The sequence below is a fragment of the Carassius gibelio genome, chromosome A18, assembly GCF_023724105.1.
Source record: "Carassius gibelio isolate Cgi1373 ecotype wild population from Czech Republic chromosome A18, carGib1.2-hapl.c, whole genome shotgun sequence".
Classification (NCBI taxonomy): Eukaryota; Metazoa; Chordata; class Actinopteri; order Cypriniformes; family Cyprinidae; genus Carassius; species Carassius gibelio.
Genome location: NC_068388.1, coordinates 2,081,607 through 2,108,644, shown reverse-complemented (window position 1 = coordinate 2,108,644; position 27,038 = coordinate 2,081,607). Strand labels below are relative to the sequence as shown.

General features: G+C 32.5%; 1 protein-coding gene across 2 annotated transcripts in view; it reads left to right on the top strand.

The window, feature by feature from the left end:
- LOC127934750 (protein unc-13 homolog C-like) overlaps window positions 1–27,038 on the top strand; it is a 130,011-nt gene that overhangs the window by 92,803 nt on the left and 10,170 nt on the right. Inside the window, exons 20-29 of one of the 2 annotated variants that reach the window (XM_052532322.1) lie at window positions 2,062–2,158; window positions 5,463–5,606; window positions 7,134–7,211; window positions 9,138–9,215; window positions 10,691–10,717; window positions 15,840–15,928; window positions 16,812–16,952; window positions 17,032–17,155; window positions 18,142–18,201; window positions 21,623–21,703. In XM_052532322.1, the coding sequence (XP_052388282.1) occupies window positions 2,062–2,158; window positions 5,463–5,606; window positions 7,134–7,211; window positions 9,138–9,215; window positions 10,691–10,717; window positions 15,840–15,928; window positions 16,812–16,952; window positions 17,032–17,155; window positions 18,142–18,201; window positions 21,623–21,703 (919 nt within the window). The remainder of the gene's footprint in view (window positions 1–2,061; window positions 2,159–5,462; window positions 5,607–7,133; window positions 7,212–9,137; window positions 9,216–10,690; window positions 10,718–15,839; window positions 15,929–16,811; window positions 16,953–17,031; window positions 17,156–18,141; window positions 18,202–21,622; window positions 21,704–27,038) is intronic. The other variant, XM_052532323.1, reaches the window with a different exon arrangement.

The window sequence follows — 27,038 nt, the reverse complement described above, 5'->3', positions numbered from 1 at the left end:
CGCCCAGTCTATTTACTAACATAAGTGACACGAGAAATAAATGCCAGCGTCTGCAAGGCAGCAAAGGAATAATGCTAAAGTTTTAGGTATGTTTCGGTTTAGAAAGGAGGCTATAGATGGTTATTAAAAATATATGTATTTTTTTTTTTATATATAAAAAGGCCAACTCAGTTTGCAGAGAGATGAGAGAAAACCACTGCATTTCATTATGTAGACATTATGATGTCTTCATGGAGATTATTTTTTTTTAAATCATACTAATTTAACAACTGCACATCGGTGGGAGATTCAGCATTTAATTGTGAATATTTATATTGTTTTACATCAGATGCACACTGCATTTTTTTATTATTTAATGTATTCATTAATTCATTCAGATGCATATTGCCTGTTATACGTAATTGAGCCAGATGCATATTGCATTTTTAAATTAATTAATTAAATCTTCATCAGATGCATATTGCTTTCATTTATTTATTTTTCATCAAATGCATATTCGCTGTTATACATAATTTAATCAGTTGCATATTGTATTTGTATCTGTTTTTTTTTTTTTTTTTTTTTTTTTGGTTGATATTTTTTGTCAGATGCATATTGCATTTTAGTTAATAATTATTTTCTGGGCATATTTTTTTTTATTTTATTTTTTAGCAACTAGACACTAGTAACAGTCTCATTATCTTAAACTCATTGTCATAATTTCACACTGTAAACTCTTTAGAAAGCATGCCTATGCTGATGAGATGTCTGTGATAACATTGCAGTTTAAATGTCATACTTGTGAACAATCACATGACAAAATTCCGAAAAACAAATACATAAACATTTAAGCCAATAAATGTCGGCAAGAACATCTGCTAAATGTCGTCCTGACATCCAGGGACATGTTGCAAATGAGAAAATACCTCCTAGATGTCAGACTGATCTCTCTGCAGTGTTCCTGAGCAATCAGGGTTTATCTGTGAATGTGTGGTTAGGAAACAGGTCAATATTTAAGATGGTAAGCTAAATGCCATCATATTAATTCCCTTATTACTGTCAATAACAGTGAGCTGCTGGTATCTGTGCAGATCTGAGTAAACAGCAAGCCGAGGTTCATTACATTAGCAGAGCTATTAGTGTGATTCTGTCTGCCACCGGCCTTCTACTACGCTTCACTTCATTTAAAAATATGCTTGTCTCATTTCTGCTGGTCTGTTACGATGTTCAGTGACTCGACAGAGCAGATGCTTGTTTGCCTTATGTTTTCAGAAAATGTTTATACTATTGCTAAAAGTTTTAAATATCCTGTATAATCTGTTCCACTTTATCTCTAACAGTAAATTGTATTTATTTGAATAAACAGTGATATATATATATATATATATATATATATATATATATATATATATATATATATATATATATATATATATATATATATATATATATATATATATATATATATATATATATATAATTTATATATATTTATAATATTATTTATATATATTTATATATATTAATTGTATGTGCTTTTTGTGCTGTTTTATATTAATTTTTATATTTTTACAATTAGTTATTGTTAGTTCTTCAATATAAAAATAAATATTATTTATTTTGCATTATAAAGTAAAGAAGTAACAGAAGATTAAATTAAATTAAATTAAATTAAATTAAATTAAATTAAATTAAATTAAATTAAATTAAATTAAATAGGGTTCTGATGAAGTAATGTATATCAGGCAATATGCATTAGAGCATAAATAAAAACATGCAGTATGCATCTGATTAATGTGTATTGAATGAATTAATGAATGAATGAATAATTACTAGATAATGATAATAACCCTGGATCATTCAGAACCTTGAAACACTAAGCACTAAACTTTTGCACATAATTCGTCTCTGAATCATAAAATAGAGTGAAAAAAATCCAAAGGATGGACCTGAGTCATATCTAAAGAGCAGAACAACCCGTGATGGTCTCTTTCCTGCAGTTCGAGCCTGTGTCGTTGGATCTGAAGCCTCTCTTTGACTGCGTTGTGTTGTGTTGTGTTGTGTTGTCTTCTCTCTCTGCAGGTGGTTCGAGCCGTTTGTTATCCAGTGGTTGGCTGAAAATGAAGACGTATCGATGGATTTCCTCAACGGAGCTCTGGAGAGAGATAAAAAAGATGGGGTGAGTTTTCCGCATTGTTACTTTGCTTCAGTAGAGCTTTGCATTCGTAAATTGTTAAACAGTCTAACGCCGCAGTTACCATCTAAACGTCACATTAACACTAAATCCTGCATTTCTCTTCTGACTTCATGATGCTTTTATGAACAGCTCCTGCGTAGTTGCTACTTATGAGTTTTAAAATTGTAATTATGACAGTCAGGATGAAATTAATGCAGTGGATGAGTTTATTTCTTACTCTCGTTTTTACATCCCAGCAAAAACAAAACACACTGTTTAGTGCCCAAACAAAACAAAAAAAAGTGCAAAGGATTCATTTTGGATGTACAATAAATGCTATATTTCTGTATTAATTCTTCTCATTCTGCATTATATTAATGGGAAATGTCACCTGTCTTCTAATAAACCAACAATAAGCACAGGATTTGTGTTTCTTTAAGGAACTAATTGATCATTGATCTGAGCTTATGCAACGCTATTTAATTTAAACAAACTCTCTTTACTGTCACTTTTGATCAATGTAATGCCTTAATAAATTAAATGTATTAAATGGGAACACTTTACAATAAGCTCCCATTACTTAATGTTGTTTAATCCATTAACTAACATTCACCAACAATGAGCAATGCATTTGTTACAGCATTTATTAATCTTTGTAACCGTTTGTACAGTTGTTCATTGTTAATTCGTGTCAGCTCAGGTACTTTAATAATGCATTAGTAAATGTTTTAAATTAACATTTACAAAAATTAATAAATGCTTTAGAACATATATAGCTTATGCTAACAAATAAAACCTTACTGTAAAGTGTTATGAATTAAATAAAAGTAGTTTTTGATCAAATCATTACTACGAATAATAAATAAATAATAATACACTGTAATAATAATAAAAGTAATAAATTAAGAACTCAATGTTTTAAACGGTACATGAGAAAGAGCATCAAAAATGTCATAAAAATTGTTTGGGTGAAATAAAAATGACAGTATTTTGGTGACATATTCTGTAAACAATAAAAAACAAATGAAGCCATTCTGAGGTTTTTAAATCGCTACCGACGAACCATAATGTGTTTGAGTGAAAGTTGCCAAAATTATAGGCAAATAGTGTTTTTTTTCCCCCTAAAAACGTCGGTGCATAAGCTTGGATCAGTGAGACCTAGTATCCATCAGATAAAGAAATACAAAAATTGTGCTAATTGAAAGAAAACAAAGATAATAAGATGTTTGAAAGCCATTTTAAACAGGCAGAGCATATAAGCATTTAAACAGGTTTATAACCATTCCAGTTTCAATAAGCTCTTTCTTTAGAGGAATATTAGATATATTTTAATATTCTTTAATGACTTTTGCTCTCTGAATTTATAGATAAGTGCATGTGCAATGTGTTTTCCTCACAGCACCGTGACCGACACGATGAGGATAAACTGTTAAACTGAAGGCGTTAGGCTGACAAGTGTTCGTGAAATAACCGAACAAACACTTGGACTGATGTGAATATGAGCTGATGTTATTATACAGCAGCACAGAAACACACTGCTCAATGTTCCCCTCGCTGACGAATACAAATCACCGGCCAGATTAGTTTCATTTGCTAATTGCGTTCACCTGAAAAACACAAATCAATGCTGTGAAGGGCAGCCCTGTTATTATATGTGGTTTGTAACACTGAAGAGTATAATTGCACATGAGCAGATGTAGATCAGTGTTTCATAGCAGTGAAAACAAGTCAAGTCACCTTTACTTATATAGCACTTTTACCAATACAGATTGTGTCAAAGCAGCTTTACTAGAAAAACGACGTGTCGATGCACACCGTTCATAGTTTTTGTAGGCAGTGCTGGTGCTGAGATGACATGAGCGGAGCGGGTTGCTAACTGTGTTTAGATGTTTAGCGGCACTCGGGATCAAGTCTTGTGAGATTCAACTCTACATTAAGATGCTAATGGAGCAGCACCTTCAGTTAATTGTCTGATGATTATTAAGCTTGTGTTTGCGTGCAGAAGCGCCGGGGGAATAAGGGCAGAAGCGTGGGTTAATTGTGTCATAGGTTATGTTGGCAGGCATTCCCATCGGCTGTGAATCAGACCAGCGCTGGCTGCTGAACAACATCTTCAGTGCTTCCTGGCAGCGTCTGAGCTTCAGGGCTTCTTATCAAGAACCAGTATCATGTGAAAGATTATTATGGTTTAAAATAACTGCTTTAAAGTGTCATTTATTGCAGTCATCAATGCTGTATTTTCAGCATCATTCCTCCAGTCTTCAGTGTCACATGATCTTCAGAAATCAGAATAATATGATGATTTGCTGCTCAAGAAACATTTCTGATTATTATCAATGTTGAACACAGTTTTGCTGATTCATATTTTTGTAGAAACCATGATACATTTTATTTTTCTGGATTCTTTGATGAAAAAAGTTTTAAAAGAACAGTATTTTCAGGTTTTATATCTATACCATTCATAACATTGTAAATGTCTTTTCTTTAATAGTTTTGTTATTTTGAATAAAATAATTAATTTCTGTCTTTCAAAATAAATACAAAATAATAATAATAATAAAATTATAAAATTACGCCAATCTTTTGAACAGTTGTGTAATAAATATTATATAATATATTATATATACATATTAAAAATAAAAAATAAAATTTATTGGATGTATTTGTAAATATTGTTAAATTAATAATAATATAATGACCTCTATAATATTATACAATACATATTCCATACATATAAATAAATAATAATAAACATTTGCATCCTATATATATATATATATATATATATATATTTATATTTATTTATTTAGCAAGTGTCGTAATGTACAGTCAGCCACTTATTATAAAATAATAGCTAAATAAAATATATTTAATAAAAATATTTTGTAACATTATAAATGTCTTTACTGTCACTTTTGATCAATGTAATGACTTGTTGAATTGAAAGTATTAAAACAATAAATGAAATAAACAAAATCTTACTGAACTCAAATTTTTGAACATATACATGTAAAATAGCATCAAAAGCAATAAAAATTATTACATTGCATTACATGACATTAAAGTGAATTTCATTTCATTTTTGGGTTAAATATTCTATAAACAAAGGAAAAAATGAAGCCATTCTGGGATCACACTTGCAAAGTGAAGCACCATCCTAGAACTTAATGGAAACCTGGAATCAAGCTGTAAAACTTTACTTGATCCTTTTTTTCCAGTATGTAGCACATGCTGAAATTATGGAAAACATACAATGAGACAACTCTTGTGACATGATCATTAATGCTTTGTGGTGTTTTGATTGCAGTTCCAGCAGACGTCAGAGCACGCTCTCTTCTCCTGCTCGGTGGTGGATGTGTTCACGCAGCTCAACCAAAGCTTTGAGATCATCAAGAAGCTGGAGTGTCCCAACCCTCAAGCTCTCGCTCACTTCATGCGCAGGTTTGCAAAGGTAAGACAGAATCAGAATAGAAAGGATGATGCTGTGCACTGGTGATTTAACCATGCAAAGAAGAATAAAAGATGTGTAAAAACTGTGCAACTCACAGTGAGTGGCAGAATAATAAAAGAAGAGACCAAAGAATTGCATGTATTAACAGTAATAATCACAATAAATGTTTCTTCCGAACAAGCATTATTACTCTAACTGTAGGGTGTCGTACGGTTGCCATGCAGCCGAGAGCATAAAAATATGAACAAATGATGGAGAAGAGCTTTGAAACAGAAAAATGCATGCTTTTATTCAAATGTCAAGTATGAGTGGTATCGCCAAAAAAGGTCAGGATTATCAAACAAGTAGAGCGTTGTTTTAAATATGTTCACAAATGCTGAATTTATTTGATCAAAAATGCAAAAATTATTTCAATTGGAAACATCGGTTTTCTATGGTAATATATGTTAAAATGTAATTTATTCCTGTGAATTTGCAGCATCATTCCTCCAGTCTTCAGAGTCACATGATCTTCAAAAATCATTCTAATACGTTAATTTCCTGCTCGAGAAACATATCTGATTATTATCAATGTTGAAAACAAAAAACAACTTTGTGATAACTGTGATGCATTTATTCAAATTCCTAGAAAGTTGAAAAGAACTGCATTTGTTTGAAATAGAAATCTTTTGTAAGATTATATGTGTCTTTACTGTTACTTTTAAGCAACGTAATATGAATAAAAGTATTAATTTCTTGAAAATATCTTACTGACTATAAACCATGGCTTAGAGGTGTATCTGAATATTAGAAAGTGTTTTTAATATACTTTAAGGAATTCATTTAAATCATCAGGTGCAAGTGTTTACTAACTATTTACAGCGTTTTACACACCTTATAAGCAGACCACAAATGAACACATCTATTTATAAATATGGCGATCATATCTCTTAAACACATGGCAGATTTTAATAGAGATTTAAGGCCGGATAATATATTTTCCTAGTGTTGAATGCAAATGAACTTCGAAGTTTAGAGAGAGAGAGGCGTTGACAGTAGCTCTCCTCCCAAAGGATTATGGGTAAAGGGTATTGTAGGAGGCATTGATTACTTCATGCAAACTTAACACGAGAAATCTATTAAAAATGGCCTTATTAAAAATTTAATAAAAATGAGACATTATTACAGCCCTCATTTACTTATTAACATATTTATTTATTTTATTTTATTTTTTAATAAATGCTGTTCTTTTAAACTTTTTACACAAAAATATGAAGCAATAAAATATTAAAATGCAAAAAAATATGGTAATAATTAGAAATGTGTCTCAAGCAGTAAATCATCATATTAGAAGGATTTCTGAAGATCATGATGCGGAAAATACAGCTGCACATCACAGAAATAAATTACATTTTACAACATCCGCACAGAAATCATGTATTTTAAATTGCAATAATATTTAACCTTTTTACTGTATTTCTTTCATGAAGTAAAACTACAGTTTTCTTTTGTATATATATAATAACCTACATTTTATTCTCTTTCCAGACCATAAATAAAGTTCTCCTCCAGTATGCGGTGATCATCTCTAAAGACTTCAGCAACCATCTGAACAAGGAGAAAGTGGTGGGTCTATAAGCAGAAGGTTTACACACACACACACACACACACATAGGCTTTCAAAACTGCTTTGTCATGAAACATCAGCGTGCTTTAAAGGCATGACCCTTTGAGTGTCCGAACATGGCTTGATCAGATTATACCGGGGACATTGCTTTGGAGACCATAGTGAGACATTAAAGTCGACTTTGATTGGTCGGCTGGCAGACGCTTCCATCAGTTTCCAACAAATAAAGTGCGAGACCTTCTCGCGTCCTCGTCTCCTTCCTCTGTGCTTTCAACTTTCTGTTCTTTGTGTATAATGACAGCGTTTGCGGTGCTAACTCAGAGCTGCTTTTGTTCTACCTCGAATTTCCACTGTGTCTTCCTGTAATGAATATAAAAGCTTGACACACAGGACGTCTGTGCTGGGAAGAAAGACAGATGTATCTTTTAAGTGCCGTGACAGGACCACAGAGAGACAATCACGCGGCCTGTAATTAAAGACATATCTCTGTTCGGTTTTGGAGGATGGAGCTGCTCCTCGGGGCTCATCCATCGCTTAATTGACAGCTCGGTTCATCCTAAGAATATCCAGATCTTTAAACGCACCGATGCACATAAATCAGCTCACCACCGGAGTTTATATACATCGTCTTGAATTAAATTTACGAGTGTGTGAAATCACCAGCTCTTGTCAGAGAGACGATGTTCCCTCGTTTCAATTAGAGCGACGGCTTCGTATTTTCGGTTTAGAGTTTCACACCTATTTGTCACACGGCTGACATGTGACCTTTAGGAAGTGTGGCGGTGCAGACAGTAAAAGCCCGTTTTAATTAGCTTATGGACTTCTGTGCTAATTACGCACTCCTACCCATCCAATTATCTCCTGGAGCGCTTATACGAGAGCGTTTGGACCGCTGGATCATCTGTGTGTCAACACAAATCTGCTTATTTGACATTTACTGTAACAGACACCTTTTACCCAAAGTGCATTGCGTCTCACCTGGAGGTCATTGGCTTTGCTCATTTAACGCTAGTCACACTGAGTCTGAAGGTCATCTTAAAAAATAGTTCATCATCAACCCGGTTCTTGAGTTTGATGTTTTTAAAACATTTGCAATTGCAGATGTAATTTTATGCATTAAAACTAATGTGCTTTTAATATATTTGGTAGATAGTCTTAATGCAATCGTGATAATAGTTTAATTAGATATTCATACTGTACATTCTAATGCATTCATTTCATTTGTTTTCCCCAGAATCATATTAATAATAATAATAATAACTCTATATATATATATATATATATATATATATATATATATATATATATATATATATATATATATATATAGTATTACTATTTTCTTTTAAATATTATTTGTACAATATTTTAACGTGAAATGCATGGACATTTTTGTTATATATTAATGATTTATAATTAAAACATGCAATGCATTATAATTCTAATGTATTAAATTGTGCATTAGGGCAACCTGCTAAATACATTATATACTATTATGACTACAACTATTGACTATTATAATTACTATTACAGTGTAACAAAATACAACTGAGTTTAAATATTATCGTATATATGGAAACATGATGCTTTAAGGATATTGTCACTGTGCATTAATTTCATGTTTTTTCAAAAGGAAATGAGTGTTTAAATAAAACTCAGCTGTGTTCATTTGTCAGTCAGAGGCAGAGTCATGGATTTTTATGTAATGAAATTCAGATTTACTGCCACTGATGAAAATAAGATGTGCAAAATCAACGATCAGCATCGGGACGAATCGATGCCCTGTGTATATATTCACAGAAGTCTTCTAGTACAAACATCTCCTTTTATTACCCAGGCGGAGGGTTTTGAAGACTAAATGTATCTGGAAAGCAGTACAATCGATCAGTCATGAAATATCTTGTCTATCTTTCTTCTCCTGACAGCCATGCATCCTATTGAACAACATCCAGCAGCTCCGAGTTCAGCTGGAGAAGATGTTCGAGTCCATGGGAGGAAAGCAGGTCAGTAAACTAATCAATGATAATGCAAGACTCCACAACAAAGTTTTCCCACTAACTGTCAGTGTGAGCGAAGCTGGTGAACATCCCTTGCTGTAAAGCTGCGTTCATTAATGTCTGAATTACCGTAATTATGAGTCTGAGTATTTGCAACTAGAAGGTCCATCGAGTTCCAGCTTCTTCCACTTGGCATCAGGCTTCAGAAGTTACATCTGGTTAGTTTCCTTCATCAGCACAAACTGATGTTTTTAACTAACTACTTATGTTTTTATTTTTATTATTACATTTTATTACATTTTTATTTATAATTTAAGTTTGCCAAAAGTAATGAATCAGTAATGAATCATTAAATTTAATCATACTGATATGATTTGAGACATGTATTTGAATCTTTTCAAAAGAACTATTCAGTAACCATTAAAGGAATAGTTCACACCAAAATTAAAATTTGATAAATTGTACTCACCCTCAGGCCAACCAAGGTGTATATGAATATGTTTCTTCATCAGATCTGGAGAAATGTAGCATTGCATCAGTGTCTCTGCAGTGGATGGGTGCCGTCAGAATGAGAGTCCAAACAGATGATAAAAACATCACAATAATCCACATCACTCCAGTCCATCAGTTAACATCTGGAGATGACAAAAAACTGTTTTTGACTTCAAGCCGTTGTTTCTGGCTAAAATATGACTCCATAATCCATAATAACGCTTCCTTTAATGAAAAAGTCCATCTTCTGTTGTCTCTGACATCAAAATCATATTCACACACTAACATACATGTTTAGAGAAAACGGTGCTTGATCTGAGCAGATTTCTCTCCTGATTCAGATGAGTTAACATTTCACAGGAGGAAGCGTTATTATGGAGCAGATTATTTTGAGATTAATGGACCTGTTTCTTCCTAACACGCAGTTTTTCTCTTCTCAAGACATTAACTGATGGAGTGGTGCGGTGTGGATTATTGTGATGTTTTTATCAGCTGTTTAGACTCTCATTCTGACGGCACCCATTCACTGCAGAGCATTCATTGGTGAGCAAATGATGCAATGCTACATTTCTCCAAATCTGATGAAGAAGCAAACTCATCTACGCCTTGGTAGCCTTGAGGGCGTGTGAAATTTTAGCAAATTAAATTTTTGGGATGAGCTATTTCTTTAAGAAGACCATGAAAATAATTTCATTAAGTAAAATTAAAAAAAAAAAACTTCCCCCAAACCTATTCAAGCTGAGCCACACATGCATGAATCCATTCGACATCCAGTGTTGCCATAGAAACAAAAGATTCCAAATGATTCCATGAGTTCAGAGTAGAATCTTAGAGTCGCCTCATAATTACGGAATTCTGCATGATGTGAACGCAACTAAACATCCCGTGTGAATTGTGCATGCGTGTTGTGATTCTCCTCTCTGTTCTCTCCAACTATGACAATGTCCTTGTTTCTTGTCGTCCCCGTCTCCTCTGGGCTCTTGCACCAGGAGGAAGGGACTGTGGTCTTCTGCAAGGTGTGTGAACAGGTTTCCTCTAACATCTCTATACACCGCTGCTCTACAGCCAGAATTCTGTCATCATTTACTCATCCTCATGTCGTTCTAAACTAAAGATTCTCTGTCTTTTTGTTTGGAGCAACATTAAATGGCAGTAAATGATGACACTGCTCTATGGTTGTGAATTCTGGCTATAGTGCACGGTCCCGATTCATCCCGGTTGACCGGTTTAACTAGCTACGTTTGAACAGCACGAGCAATCTCACACCCATTGAAACACCTCACTTCCTGTCTCTCGTACTTCCTGTCCCGCCCCCTCAAGAGCATGCTGCACCTGGCATGAAACCTCACAAAAATGATTATCTTCAATAACTGAGGCTGCTAATACTCAATTATAAAGGGAACGTTCAGCCAAAAATGAACACTGGTCATTATTTATTAACCGTAATGCACTGAAAAATAATATTTAGCCCTAAATTTAATATTTAATACTTATGTATTGGAATTACATATAAAATGTGTGTGTATAAAGTGTGTGTGTATATATATATATAAATGTAAATACATTTTTTCCAAAACATTTAAACATATATTTTGCCCTCCATATGAAAATATATTTGCATGTCACATTTGAAGAAAAACTATGTGTTATCTATATGTTGCAAACATGCAACATGTTTGAATCAAAATCAGCAAAGAACATACTTTCCCAAAAAATCAAGATTACCTTATATAACAAATGAAATATTATCAAATCATTAAATGGTTAGTAATATTAAATATTAAATCTAGTTTTGATGTCTGGTGAGCTAATCCATCTACATTGTAAAAGTATATTCTTGCCCTTGAAATATATATTAGTATATAATGAATGATTAAATCTAAATATATTTCACATTTAAAAAATATTTGGGCTATTTTTTTTTTTTTTTTATGTGATACATATTTGTCAGTACAAAATTATGACCTTGATTCAAAAATGGCTAGTTGTGGATAAAGCTGTATTCAGTTAAAATATATGAGAATAATAAAAAAAAGGATTTATTGATTATTGTTTACACTGTAAAAAATAAGTGTAATTTTAACTGTAAAATTTTGTAAAAACGCTACGGAAAAAAACTGATAATAGGTTAACAGTAAGTTCCCGTACTATATACAGGGAAAAACTGTAAAAGATCTAACAAAGCATTTAATGTAAATTTACAGTAAAATTCTGTTAATTATACAGCTTTTAGAAGTAAAAAAAGAACAAATCAATGTATAATTTACAGTCTAAAACTGTAAACTGATATTCCCAGAATTCCCTGCGTGACACTCCACGTTTGAAAGTATTTTGTTTAAATAATCATGTTTTTAAATAGTTCTTGTTATCAGTTATGTACATTTGAGCTTTATGTTACATCTTCTGTTGCTTAATGAAAGTTTTTTGCATTATTTAAGTATCACGTGTGTTACCATGATGGTGTTTTGTGTTTCCATAAATGTGCACCTTCTATATGTTAATATCTACTTCTGCTTGTGGTGAAGCTACTTGTGATGAGCTTTGATACTTCATGTGGCTTTCTCTTATACAGTACCATCTTTATTATTATGGTGGTTGTCAGTATTTTCAAGGTACAAAACAGATTTAATTTTGTGTGTTGTTGAATTTACTGGTTTATATTCACATTTTCTTGTTTGTAAATTACAGCTTCATATTGTAAAATTAACAGTTTTTGACGTAAATGTGTTTACAGTTTTCTGTATTTTTACAAAATTATTCTGGCAACCACAGCTGCCAAAAAGTTTTTGTAAAAACAACAAGAAATTTTTTACAGTGTACTAAACAGATTCAGTTTATTAGTTCTGTCAGAAGTCGGACCCATTTCTTTGATGCGTGACTGACAAACATGCATCAAATTTGTCACATATGTTAATGCGTTTGTTAAAACACTGTAATCCAAATGGATTTTTATATGAAATTCAGATAAGCAAATCTTAAATTTACCCTTAAATAATTATTTGTTTGTGTCTTTATTTTTTTTTATGTGGAACACAAAGAGAAAACAAGAGAGATTATTCTTCCAATGCAATCTAATTTAATAATCAATACGCTCCAAAAATGACGAAACAGCATCATAGTGCATGTGACCTGTGCATGTAAATTTAATTCCACATATGATTTTTTGGAGCATCAAAACATTTTAATTCATCTTTTGCAATGCATTGCATTAGTTTTTTGGGGAAACAGCAGCATGAACATATTTTGAGCTTCTTTTGTGTTTTATTGAGCAAAAAAAAAAGAGAAAGTGACAGGTTTAGAATGACATAAGGGTGAGGAAATGATGACCAGATTTTCATTTTTTGCTGAACTAGGCCTTCACCAACGGCCAGCACAGCTGTGTTTGCCTGAACTTGCTTTTTAATCATGTACAGTGTTTGTGGATATTTAGGATACCAGAGTTTGGAAAGTTTTAGATTGGTTCTGATCTTTAGCTTGCTCTGTTCGCAGACTCTCCCAGTTGTTGTATTTTGTTTTTGTTTTTCACTTTGCTTTAATCAAAATCCTCCCTGCTGGCAGAAAAGCATATACCGTTCAGAATGTGCTGAAATCACTGTGTAGCTTTTGTCCGGCTATAACATGCTTCAAATAAAAGATAGAGGCAGATCATTGGTCTGTCAGATCAAGGTTACATATCTTACCTCTGTAGAAATGGACAGTGCTTTAAAAAGAGTCCAGCTGTTTGAAAGTGACTAATTTATGGATTCTGCTTTCTTCATGAAACCCAGAGGAAGTGAAAGCCAAATGCTCCAAATATAACCCTGCTCTGGCAGTGCCACTGTTCCCAAAGCAATTAGCCAACTGAAAGAAAAATGTAATTACAGTGGACTGCTATCATGGATTTATAAATAAAAGATCCCAAACTGTCCAAGAAAAATTAATTGGGGGAGTCAAAGTTAGCTACGCTAGCGCTAGCATTCACGCTTTGTCCGTCTCCAGGCTCCAGGCTGATGTGGGGAATAACCGCCGCGAACACACGGATCACCCGTTATCTGCTAATTACTGATGTGATGTAGACCATGGGTGCGGTATACTGGAGTAATCTTTTGTACAATTTTACATCATGATTCACTAATTGAGTCTAATTAGAATATAATGAATTTAGTTGTAACTTACCAATGGTAATATTTCACTTCTTAAAGTGGGTTTAGACCATTATTTAGCACAAATCCATCACTAATTATTGTTCCCGCTATGAGACCTCCCTGAGCTCAGATACTTTTAAATCCTCGCTCAGATTTTCATCTAAAAACCCAAGACATATATATATATATATATATATATATATATATATATATATATATATATATATATATATATATATATATATATATATATATATATATATAATTTTATTTTTTTTGTAGGGTCACTCTTCTTTCTGTCCCAAATCTCACAAAAACGTATCTGGTGACAGTATTTTACTGGTCATATTTCAAAATAAAAATTAAAAAAGGATAAACTGTATTTTTCCACACACTAAATTCTTATAACCGAATTGAAGAAGAAAAAAAATGAATATATATAATCTAAAAAAAAAAATATATATATATATATATCATTACCATAATGCATGCATATGTTTTAGTTTTTATTTAGCAATGCAACAAATGATAACATGAATAAATACAAATAATTTGCATTTGCATACTATTATTTAATGCTATAATATAAATAATTTATATGTAATTTAAATTAAAAAGCTATATACATATATATATGTATGTATTTTGCAAATATTCTTTATTTTAATCAGTTTTTTATGATAATTTTATATAATATAATATGTTTTTTTTTCATTATTTATTTATTTATTATTTATTTAATTTGCTTTTATATTGTAGCTATTCATATTGTGTATCTGTTTACTATGTATCTCTTGAAGAAGAATCTGCAAATATTGAGCATTGTTTCTCTCTAGACTTTGATAAAAACAGTCAAACCAAAGATAGAGCGGAGCTTCACGGTTAAAAATCCAGTGTGCATCATGGGTAAAAGCCACAATTGTGATGCAGACACGCCAAACAGCTGCGTCTCATTGGCTCGTCTGCTCTCGTACCTCAGATGTGACGGGAGGCTTGTATTGAATTTGCAGTCATCATTAGTCAAGCGATTCCTCCGTCCAGATCTTTCAGCGGCTCGACACGCTTGACTGAAAGATCACTGTTCAACGGCAGAGAAAATCAGCAAACCATGGCATAGAAACAAAGCTGTCAGACGGTTCCTCTGTGTTAAAAACACAAATCATACAAGCAGGGGCCAAAATCAACTTTTTATGTCTACAGGTTATAAACATGTATTTTGCATTATGTTTTATTACAAATAAATAATAGATATATATGTATTTCACAGATTTACAAAATATGATGTTAATATAAATATTAATATTATGGCATGTATATAATAAATATTGATTGATTGATTTGTTTTTGATTGCTTCCATTGTCCTCATTTGTAAGTCGCATTGGATAAAAGCGTCTGCTAAATGACTAAATGTAATTGATTTGATTGATTGATTGATTGATTGATTGTAGTAACTCAACCCTTAGGGATTATGTATCTGTTTAATTAACCTTTCATGTTTTAACACCATTTCATGTTTTTTAATAGCGAATAAATGGCCAATAACTGCTCTAATTACTCAAAGTGAAGTTTTATTCACAATATAAAAGGGAGAGTTCTGGTCCTTGATTCTGATTGGTTGAGCCGCATTCAAAGCTGTTCTAAATCACTCTACAATGTAACACACCTTTGTTTACTTCTGTGTGTTGCTCGGCAACCACTTTTGTTGCAACCACAACTGTTTCTGAGGATCTATATTGTTTGGTGGAAGAATACTGTTTTTATTTATGTCATTATTCTTTATTTGCTCTGTTTTATTCTGTGAAACCTTTCTACGTATATGGATATATTGCTCTCATATATGCTGCCTTGCTGAGTTTTGCTTTTGGACCCTGGATATGACTAATAAATGAATTTTAGGATAATCAGTTGCTATTACAGAGCAGTTTATCATACAGAGGCATGTGATGTTAATGCTGGATCTTCCACACTTCCTGTTCCTGTGGTGTGTGTCATGTGACTGTGTGTGTCTTCCAGCTGGACGCAGAGGCCAGTGAACTGCTGAAAGAGCTGCAGAATAAACTCAATACTGTGCTGGACGAGCTCAGCGGCGTCTTCGGCTCCAGGTGACGTATGAGCTGTTGAAGCCGAGTAAATATGATTATAATGGAGTCAAGAGAAGACATGTGTCACACAAATTAAATGTTATCGTTACACATATTTGATTGGATGCTGTGGGTATTATTGATTCACAGATTTCAGGTGAAGAGAGTTAAAGAAAAATAATAATACTCACTGAAGAATCATTTACAATAAGACACGTCACATGTTGCTCTCTGTGATTAAAAAAAACAGACATGCAAATTAGATCAAATGTTATTTTATGTTGAATGTATTTAATTGATTTTATTTATTATTTTATTTATTTTAATGCATAATAATTTATAAAGTAATATACAGATGTTTTAAATTATAAATATATAAATTATAATAAATAAATTATACCTACAACATATAATTTATAATACTTTTTTTAATACTTTTTAATTATTTTATTTTATTACAATAGATTAGATTTATTTTTTTCAATTACTTTTTAATTATTTTATTTTATTTATAATTTATAAAATAAAACACAAATATTTTTGAGGACCTATATGTTTTATTTTATAGTTAAAGACAGATTAGCTTAAATAATAAAAATCACAGGTTTTTATTTTAGTTAGTTAATTATTTAAATATTTGAATTTCTTAGAATTCATAAAATAAAGCAAATTTTAAAAAATGATAGGGGATCTTTATATTTTATTTTATTTGCAGTTAAAATAAAAGGTTTAATGAAGGTCTTGTATACTTTGTACACCTGAAATAAGATTTACCTGCAACATTTATCAAGTAAATAGGATTCATTTTCTGTAAATGTTTCTGTTCATGTTGCCTTCTGTGATTAAAAATACATAGACACACAGATTAGATTAGAAACTTAAGTTTAATATGTCTTATCTGCAGTTTTAAGTCGGTCATTGAGGACTGTGTCAAACAAATGAACCAGGAGCTGATGCAGATGAAAGGAAACGCAGGGAACAAGAGTAACGCAGCCATGGACGCAGAGACTGTCCTGAGACCCCTCATGGACCTGCTGGACAAGAAGTAAGAAATACAGAGCTACATCTGTTTAAACACCAGTTGCATTTCTGTCTTTCACTCCATCCCTCTTTTTTCTCTCCAGCCTAATTCTGTTTGCCAAGATCTGTGAGAAGACTGTTCTCAAACGGGTCCTGAAGGAGCTGTGGAAGATTGTGCTCAACACCATCGAGCGACAGATTGTTCTTCCGCCCCTCTCAGACCAGACAGTGAGTGTAACACGTCTGTCAGCCAAACACACACACACAGACACACACACACACACTGCATCTGCTCCTGGAAATATGAATGAAGAGACCGTCATAGCGTTTCATCTGAGGATAGAAAGAGACGTGTTTTACGTTTGAAAACTTGTTTAGCGGTTAAGGGATCTACAAAGAATTATCATTATTACTTTACACAGGTTTAATATTTTATTTTATTTTTATTTTATTTTTTTTAATTTTTTTGATGGGCTTATATATTAATATATTACTAATGTAATATTTAATGTATTAAATAAAATATAATATTCATTAAATATAATATTAAATATAATATTTTATGTATGGTCTGTATATTTCACTTTATAGCTTATATTTAATTTAACTTATTTAACTTATATGTTTTACTTATAGCTAAATTAAAATAAAATATTTTTAATGGAGGACCTGAATATTTAATGTAGGACTTATATATTTTACCTAATTGCTAAAATAAAATAAAATTCTGCATTGATTATAATTTTTTTAATAGACTATATATATATATATATATATATATATATATATAATTAAAATACAATATTAAATGGAGGGCCTATATAATTTGCTTTATAGGCAAAATTTTATTAAATATTTAATATTGGGATTATTATATTTAATTTGTAGATATAAAGTAAAATATTTCATGGAGACCTTATATATTTTAGTGCAAAAAAATATGTAATATTTAATATAGTGCTTACATTTTTATATTTTATTTTATAGCAATGAAATTAAATTGAATGTTGGCACAATGGCCCTCTTTGATTTTGGAAATAATATTCCAGTAAGTGACACGAACCAAAATAATGTTCCTTCATGAGCTTCCTGTCCATCTTCTTAATGAGCTGAATCAGCATTCATAAACTCGACTGTCAAATACTCTAAACAAACTTCATTTCCAGAGTAGTGAGTTACATTTCAACTCTTTGTTCTGTGCTTTTGTTTAACAGCAAGGGGCTCAGATGATTTTCAGTGCTGCCAAGGACCTCGGTCAGCTCTCCAAACTCAAGGTGAAGACTCACTTTTCTAATCTACACTAATGAAAAGGTTTTCACTTTCTTTTTCAAGATATACTTCAGCCATAAAATAAAAGTGTTGTTATAGCTCCCCCCCAAAAAAAGTAGTTCAAAAGCTTCCCAGCTAATATGGAACATTCTCAGAACGTTTGTTCAAAGTTATCTGGTCTTTAATAATAATCTTTTTTTTCGGAAACATTTTAATTGGATGTTCATCTACCGTATATTTTTTAAATGTTGCTATTTTCACTATGTTCAAAAGAGACTCAAAACTGCGATATCATATACAGTCTATGGATTTTGTTCTGTGATTAAATACACGTTGCTTTCAGTTCCACTCCAGGCCTCTGGAGGGCGATGTGATGCATGCAGAAACTCGAGCATTTATGAGCAATTTCATGCAACTTAAACATACACATTTTTCTTGAGTATGCATCAGGTTTAAGTGATGATTTGAGGCATATTTGCCACCTCCTTTTTTCAGTTGAAGTGCATGCAATAGAGTCAGATTAGATTTGACTTTGATTTTATTGACCTGCGTCATGTATGCAGACACTCATGTGTGAGGTTTGTATGGTGTGTGAAGTTCGGAGAACATTCAAACTTAACGTTCTCGTAATGTTTACATTATAAAATTATAACCTTCGCATAACCTTCATGCAATCAGATGAAAAGATTCAGAAATAAAATTTCCACAAGTCACTTTGGATAAAAGCATCTGCCAAATGAATGAATATGAATGTAAATAACTTTATGGGAATGTTAGCAGAACGTTTTAGATGTTTTTTTTATTCGTTTATCATTATACAAAATAAGCGGTTGCAAAAAATCACAGCATACTGAAACTTGTTTTTTTTTTTCTTTTTTTCTTTTTTGCATGAACTGTTCCTTTAAGTGAATGGCATTGAGAAGGAACTAGTTTAATAATCAAGCCTCTGGATGCAAAGGTGTGCCTCAGATTGTAGATTTTTTTCTGTTTCTAAACCCAGTCAACTGCATTGCGGTCTATGGCTTAAACAAATATATGCAACTGCCTTAAAACTCATGTTTTAAGTGAGTTTTAAAGCACTCTACTCTTCGTGCACAAGAGAGTCAACTCAAATTATTGTTTCTAAGTGATGAAGAAGCCACTCAACATGTAAATAATGAGTATAATTGCATGTTTTAAATAGAAGGAATATTTATTTTTAAAGAAGTCTCTCATGTTTACCAAGGCTGCATTTATTTGATCAAAAATACACAAATAGTGAAATATTAATACAAATTAAATTAACTGTTTTCTAGGTAAATATAATGTAAAATGTAATTTATTTCTGTGATGCTCCGCTGTATTTTCAGCATCATTCCTCCAGTCTTCAGTGTCACATGATCTTCAGAAATCATGAAAATATGCTGATTTTCTGCTCAAGAAACATTTCTGATTATTATCAAAAAATAATTTATAATTTATGTTAGTAACTTTATAAATGTCTTTACTTTTGCTGAATAAAAGTATACATTCTTACTGATCTCAGCCTTTTAAATTGTACTGTACACTACAACAATTTTTTTTTTTTTTTTTTTTTTTTTAAGTTAATTTGTCTTGTTTTCCGGTACAATTATCTTAACATTAAATATAAATTTTCTTGAACAACAAAATTAGTTAAGATATAAAGTCTTTCTTTACTGAATAAATCAGATTCAGAAAACGAACTTAATTTTAATAGAAAACCATAATTTTTTCTGATCCCACTGGCACTATTTTCTTGTTTTAAGCAAAAGCTCACTTCATTTTGATCAGCTTTTCAGACAAATAATAAATAATAAATACATGTGTGTGTGTGTGTGTGTGTGTATTACTTTCTCAAGTAAATGCATCTTGATTTAGAAATGTTTAAACATTTGTACTGAAGAACGAGACAAAAATTAAAAAACATTTAATATAATAGTTTTATTATTATATTTATATTATTGTTGCATTGTACATCCAGTGAGGTTTTATGACATTGCAGTAAGATTTAGCACAGAATGAGTTATAAAATGTGCGTTGAGTGCTGTTTCACCTCTAGAGTGTGTGTGTGCATCGAGTCTGAATGTGTGTGTACTGACCTGAACAGAGGTTTGTCAGGGGACGTACAGACCGTTTTAACACCTGATCAATACACTCGCTCGAAGTGCTCAAGGTGTGAAGGCATCTCTAAAAAAAGGTGACCTTAAGCTGGGAGAAGTCAATGGACAGAATCAGCTCTTCCTACTCAAACACACACGCTTAATGCTCACTCACTCTCAGGCTTATTTGTATTAAACTTTGCACCGCCATTGACCTGCAAGATTAAATGAAATTGAAGTTTCACTGCCTGACTCCTCATCTTGAATCATGGTGAGGCCACAGAGTCTTTTGGGAACTGTCACCTTTTATTCTAATGAGCGGTAAGAAGCTCCAAGAAAAACTCAGTTGACCTCTAAATGTCTTATACATTCAATACTCATTAAAACACTAGTCATCCTTATAAATCCTCATTTTGCGTTTGTTTTTTACCTGAATCTTCCATGGGCAGTCATGGGCAGGGGTGTTGAAATTAACTGGAGAAGCTGGAGAGACCTTAAAAAAACAGTTGGTATTAAAACATTTTAGGGGGAAAAAATTAAAGCAAACAAGCAAACGTCAAATTTGTCAAACAAGCAAATTTTTATGCATTTTATTTTATTTTATTTTTATTTTTGAAATATATAAGCCCTTTATAAAAGAAAACATTTTATGTTTATAACTAAAGCAAAATAAAATAAAATGATGCATTATAATAATATATTATCTTAAGGGCTTATATATATTTACAGCTAAAATAAAATAAAAACCAGCAAATATGAATACTCAGAATCATTTTATGCATTGTGTTTTATTAAAATTGTTAAGCATGAGGTAGTTAACATTGCTTGGAAATGGATACAGGAAAAACTTATTTTATTTATATGTTTTTATTTCATTTTTGCTATAAATAAAAATATTATGAGCTATGGAAGGCATTTTCTGCCAAATTTTCATTATTTAGAAAGGGAAAATAAGTGCCAAAAAATGCCTTCCATATTGCATTTTTTGGCACTTATTTTCCCTTTTTAAATAATGAAAATCGGCAGAAAATGTCTTTCATATTTTTTTATTATTATTGAAATTAATATATTTTCTGAACATCTTATATACTGTATCTTTTTTATGTATACAAAAAAAAATGAGGGCATATATAGTATATAGCTAAAATAAAATAACAACAGGAAACATTTTGAGCAAATCGTTGAGTCATTTTATGCATGGCATTGCATCTAAATTGTTTAAGATGAGGTAGTTTACCCAGCTCGACCAGCTTGGAAATGCATGGAGGAAAAGAGCTGATTTGAATGTAAATCTCTCTGTCTCTGTCTCTCTCTCTGTGTGTCTCAGGAGCATGTGACCCGGGAGGAAGCTCGCAGTCTGAGCCCTCGACAATGTGCCGCCTTGGATTTAGTGCTTCCCACCATCAAGGTATCGGCTTCTCACTCTTCTTCTGCTCTGATTCTCCGATTTCAGTGGCCATTTGTATAAACTGCTGCTTAGATTGATGTTACAAGTCAAACAGCTGGGTTTAAATTCTGCTGCATATAAATGTAGCTTAGTTTACTTGGAGAATGAAAATTAAGATTGATCATCATTAGACTAACTGCTAGTATATGCAATGATTTTTATAGTTATGCACACATACTGTTTACATGCTTACTGCTATTTACTCCACACATAAAAAGAGACTCAAAACTGCGATATCATATCCATATTGATCTGTGATTGTGTATGAGATGCTTTCAGTTCCTCTCCAGACCTCTGGAGGGCGATGTGATGCATGCAGAAACTCGAGCGTTTATGAGCAATTTCATGCAACTTAAACATACAAATTTTTCTTGAGTATGCATCAGGTTTAAGTGATTATTTGAAGCATATTTGCCACCTCCGAACCATTTTTTTTTTTCAGTTTAAGAGCATGGAATAGAATCAGATTAGATCTGACTTTGACTTTGTATGAGCTGCATACATGCAACATCAGAGATATTATTGATTGCGTCATTTCTGTGGAAACGCAGGCCCCTCCCATTTGGGATCAGTCATGGACTGGGAATTTTTACTCATTGGCATTCTGAGGACTGAAGCTAATTAGGGAAGTTCATAAAAGCCTTGAGTTAAATTTTGGAGATGGAAACGGCTGCATGCAGAGATGCACGCAGGATTCTGTGCTCGACAGCAAAGATATCTGCTGAGATTAATGAGAATAATAATTTATGTGTGAGTGGGAAGAAAAGAGACAAACAGAAGAGGGAGAGGAGAACAATCAGCATCTGATGTCTTTGTTTTCTTTTTAAACATGAATGAATCAGTGAATCAATGCACATCAAAAGAAACATTTTAATTTAATATTTTCCATAAAAATATTAGAGGTCGACCGATATATCGGTCTATATATATATCTAAAGAGGTTAGAGTGTAAAACCGTGACGGTGCGTAGAGCCAACGCTATCTCACGACAAATTCGTATGTATTTTACGTGGTTGTTTATTCGTACGAATTTGTACGACCTCACTCGTATGATTTTATACGATTTGTCTAAACCCCCGTGACGGTTAGGTTTAGGGGTGGGGCTTAGGTGTAGGTCATTCGTACAAATTCATATGAATTGTGCAACTCATAAAATACGTACGATTTGGCAAAAATCGTATGAATTTGTACGAATGTGGTCGTACGAATTCGTACGAATTCTTGACGATAACTGCTCACCATCATAGCAGACTGGGAGATGAGAAGTCCGGCTGTTATGTTAAAAATAAAATAATATACCATGTGCATTTTAAATTGATTTAATATATATTAATTTAATAATTTAATGTTAATAAAAAAAGACAAAACTTATGTTTATTTGACCTGTACTTTTAATTTTTCTTTTCTGATCCGAAAAATGATCCGATCCGTGACTCTGATCCGAGAAATGATCCGATAAGTATTTTATGTGTTATTGTCATTTTAATTTTTGGCGCAATAAAAATTAATCTGACTTGATACTGTACGGCTTTATTAATGTGTTGTCCATCTGAAGTAAATGCTTTTCCACATGGAAGACATATCTGCAAATGACATAGATGGAACGTCAAATAGAAAGAAAGTAGAAAGAAAGAAAGAAAATAAATGAAAATGAATAAATAAAGCAGGGACTTTGCCTCCTCCCCTACACTGCTCTCAAACGCACAATAGAAAAAGCTCCATATGAATAATGCAGCTGAAATAACGGCTCACCAGAAGATCAAACGAGCGTGCATTTGAAATCAAGCGTATTTCAAGTAATTTCGTAACACTAAGACTGATATGATCTGTACATGAAAGCACATGGAACATACAAACCTGACCCTTAATATGTGCACTGAACAATCGCAGGCCTGAGGAGTTTCACCAAATCTTGTTTATTCTTTATTCTGTATTATTACCGAAATGATGCTGGTCCTGACCAATCAATACAGCTGACAAACCACATCAGCCATTCATCATCAGCTCAATTATAGTCCAGCTCACAGCCAGAGGCCTTCATCAGCAGACAATGAAAGGCTGTTTACTGGATTTCATCACACAGTCGCTGAACGGACTGAGAAAGAGCCAAAAAAACAGGGAAAAAGAAAGAGAACTATACAAAATGTGGCCAAAAACTTTTTTCTCTTTGCAGTAGCAAAATATTAAGCATATTTGTAGCAGCATTTACACATCTGTGTTTATACACCTGGAGCAACACGCAGTCAAGAGCACGTAATCGCTAGGAGGACACCCGCATTCTCGTATAGGCTTTTCAACTGGGGTTCGCTGTATTTAGCAGCGTAAACTCTGTAATGCTGATGTTTTCATTAGCTTTGTAAATGTGTGGTTGATTTCTATACGTATAAGACCATAATATCAATGACAGTCGTTCAAAGTATTTCCGCAGGGTGTATGCTTTTCTCCTGTTGGACTACCACCCATAGTTATGCAATTTACGGCATTAATGAATATAACATGCTCCTTGTGCCGCCGCTAGGGGTCATATGCTTCCCCATTTACAATCACATATTTCCTATAAGCAGATTAAGCAACATGCTTGTTGCATATCCTCGATTGCCAAACATGGGGTGATACTTGCACCTTAATGCTATTTAATAGCATGTTAGACACTTAAATTTGGATAATATACAAACTGCCATCACATTAGACTGCTGCTGCTAGGGGTGTGTGCTTCCCCCTGTACATTAAAATATTTGCATATGCAGCTTAAGCAACATGCTTGTTGCATGATCTCTTACTAAGTTAAGGCGATGCTTCCCCCATAAATATAGTATTAAGCCAACATTTCCATTCACTCACTATTCAAATTGCATCAGTTGTTTTGGGGGTGTTGGCATTTGGTTGTTCTGGGGGTTTGTCTTGCTGCTGTCCCCACTCTGTCCAAGCATGGCTCATGGACAGGCGTGTGGAGGGTTGCCCAAAACATGAACATACCGCCAACACTAACTGTATGCAATAAAACTGTAATAAATATACTTGACTAAAGTGGACTTTTTGAAATACATTCATGTCACATTTGTTGTCTGTAATGTATAACACATTTAAATAAAAATTTATACTGAATAAAGCCTAAATCTAGACTATAAGATTGGAAATGTGTTTTCTTGCTCCTGAAACACATTTTGGTATGTGAAGGTTGAAATTAAATTTACGTGCAATTTTAAAAATACATTTCATTGACCTTCAGTGTTTCCAATATAAAATGTGACCCTGGAGCACAAACCCAGTCTTAAGTTTTTAAAATAAATATATCAAAACTTAATTTCTGATTAGTAATATGCATTGCTAAGAACTTCATTTGGACAACTTTAAAGGCGGTTTTCTCAGTATTTTGATTTATTCATTTTTTTGCACCCTCAGATTCCAGATTTTCAAATAGTTGAATCTCAGCCAATTATATTGCCCCATCCCAATAAACCATATATCACTGGAAAGCTTATTTATTCAGCTTTCAGATAATGTATAAATCTCAATTTCGAGAAATTTATCCTTATGACTGGTTTTGTGCTCCATGGTTTAACTTAAAATAAAATATATATTGGGCAGGGGGGGGAATTTTTTTATTTCTATTTTATTTTTATTTTGTTATTAAGGTCAAAGTGAGCGAGAAACTCCATGCAAGCATTGAAAATGACACCTGGCCTTTCCTCAGAGCCAGAGCAATTGATTCCTTGGTGGAAATCTCATCTGTCTCAATCACAGCGTGCATGAAAACACCAGCGCGCCGTCCTCTCCACTCCCCTCTAATCAGTCTTTACACTAATAGAATAATAAACCAGATCTGATCAAACGCCACTCATCTCCTCACACTGGTGGTGTCCAGCGGTGGCAGATGATCTCTGCAGCTCTTTGCTTCTGTTTAACCCTGATCTGATTGTGTTCAGCTGACAGATGTGTTATCAGTCTCACATCTCACCGTTAACTGTGAAATAACTCGGTTAACTCGGTTAAAGTTATGAATATAACTGTACTGCCTCCTGCAGCATCTGTTTCATTTATGATGTTCAAATCATGTTCTAATGAATAGATGATGTTTTTGTGTTTATGTTGCATTGCAGGGTTTAAACAGTAAGGCAATGCAGTAGTGTGAGAATTTCTGAGAGCCAGTGTTAGTCACAATGCAACATAATTCACAATATAACTCAGTCTTGTGTGCCTTAGCGCTTTTATAAAATGATTACTAAGATCATTTCTGTCCTACAAAACCTGAACTCTAGAACTTTTGCATGTGTTTGCAATTTATTTTACTAAAATATGTATTTTACAGTACTTTTATAAAGTTGATTATTACATTTGTTACATATAATGTGTGAGTGTCTTTGTTTATCTAGATAGTTGGTGACTTTGGAAACATTATTGGAAATAAAATCTAAAATGTAATCTAAAATATAATATAGTAAATGATATAATATTACAATCCAAATGTTCTGAATTTTACAAGACGGTACTATTTCAGTCATTCTTCTGCATTATTTAATGTTTAATTCAATGTGTTATTTTTAGTTTCAGTAATTTTTTGGTGAAAATTGTGTAAATTGAAATAAATGTTGTTTTTCAGTGTAGGATGAGCTGGTGGAATATTTTTATTACATTTTTTTTATCATCATTTCCAACAACAACAAAAAGAAAAATAATAATAATGATAAATGAATAAATAATAAAAATGGTAACACTTTACAGTAAGGTTGCATTAGTTAATGTATTAACTAACATGAACAGTGCATTACAGTATTTATTAATATTTGTTAATGTTAGTTAATAAAAATGCAGTTCATGTTAATTCACTGTGCATTAACTATAGTTAACAAGCACAACTTTTGATTTTAATAATGCATTAGTAAATATTGAAATTAACATTAGCTTAGATGAATAAATGCTTTGGAAGTATTGTTCATGCTTAGTTCATGTAAACTAATGAACCTTAATGTAAATTGTTACCATATAAATAAATGCTTTTTTAAAACATTTAAAGAACAATGAAGACATCTTTATTAGATTCTCAAGTTATTACAAATCAACATCCAGTCAGACCGATGCACTCAAATGAGTTTCAATTCAGCCCAGTGCTCACTTAATTCATAATATTGTGATAAAAGAAAATGAAATGATATCTGTCTTTAAAAATTGACTTTAATATTTAATCCAGTATAGTAAGACATGAAAAGTGCTTAGTAGAAGTAACCCTGCTGCCAATATCCCATGATTACTATGAATCAGCGCCTGCGGTCTCAGTGAATGGCTGATTTTTCTGGTT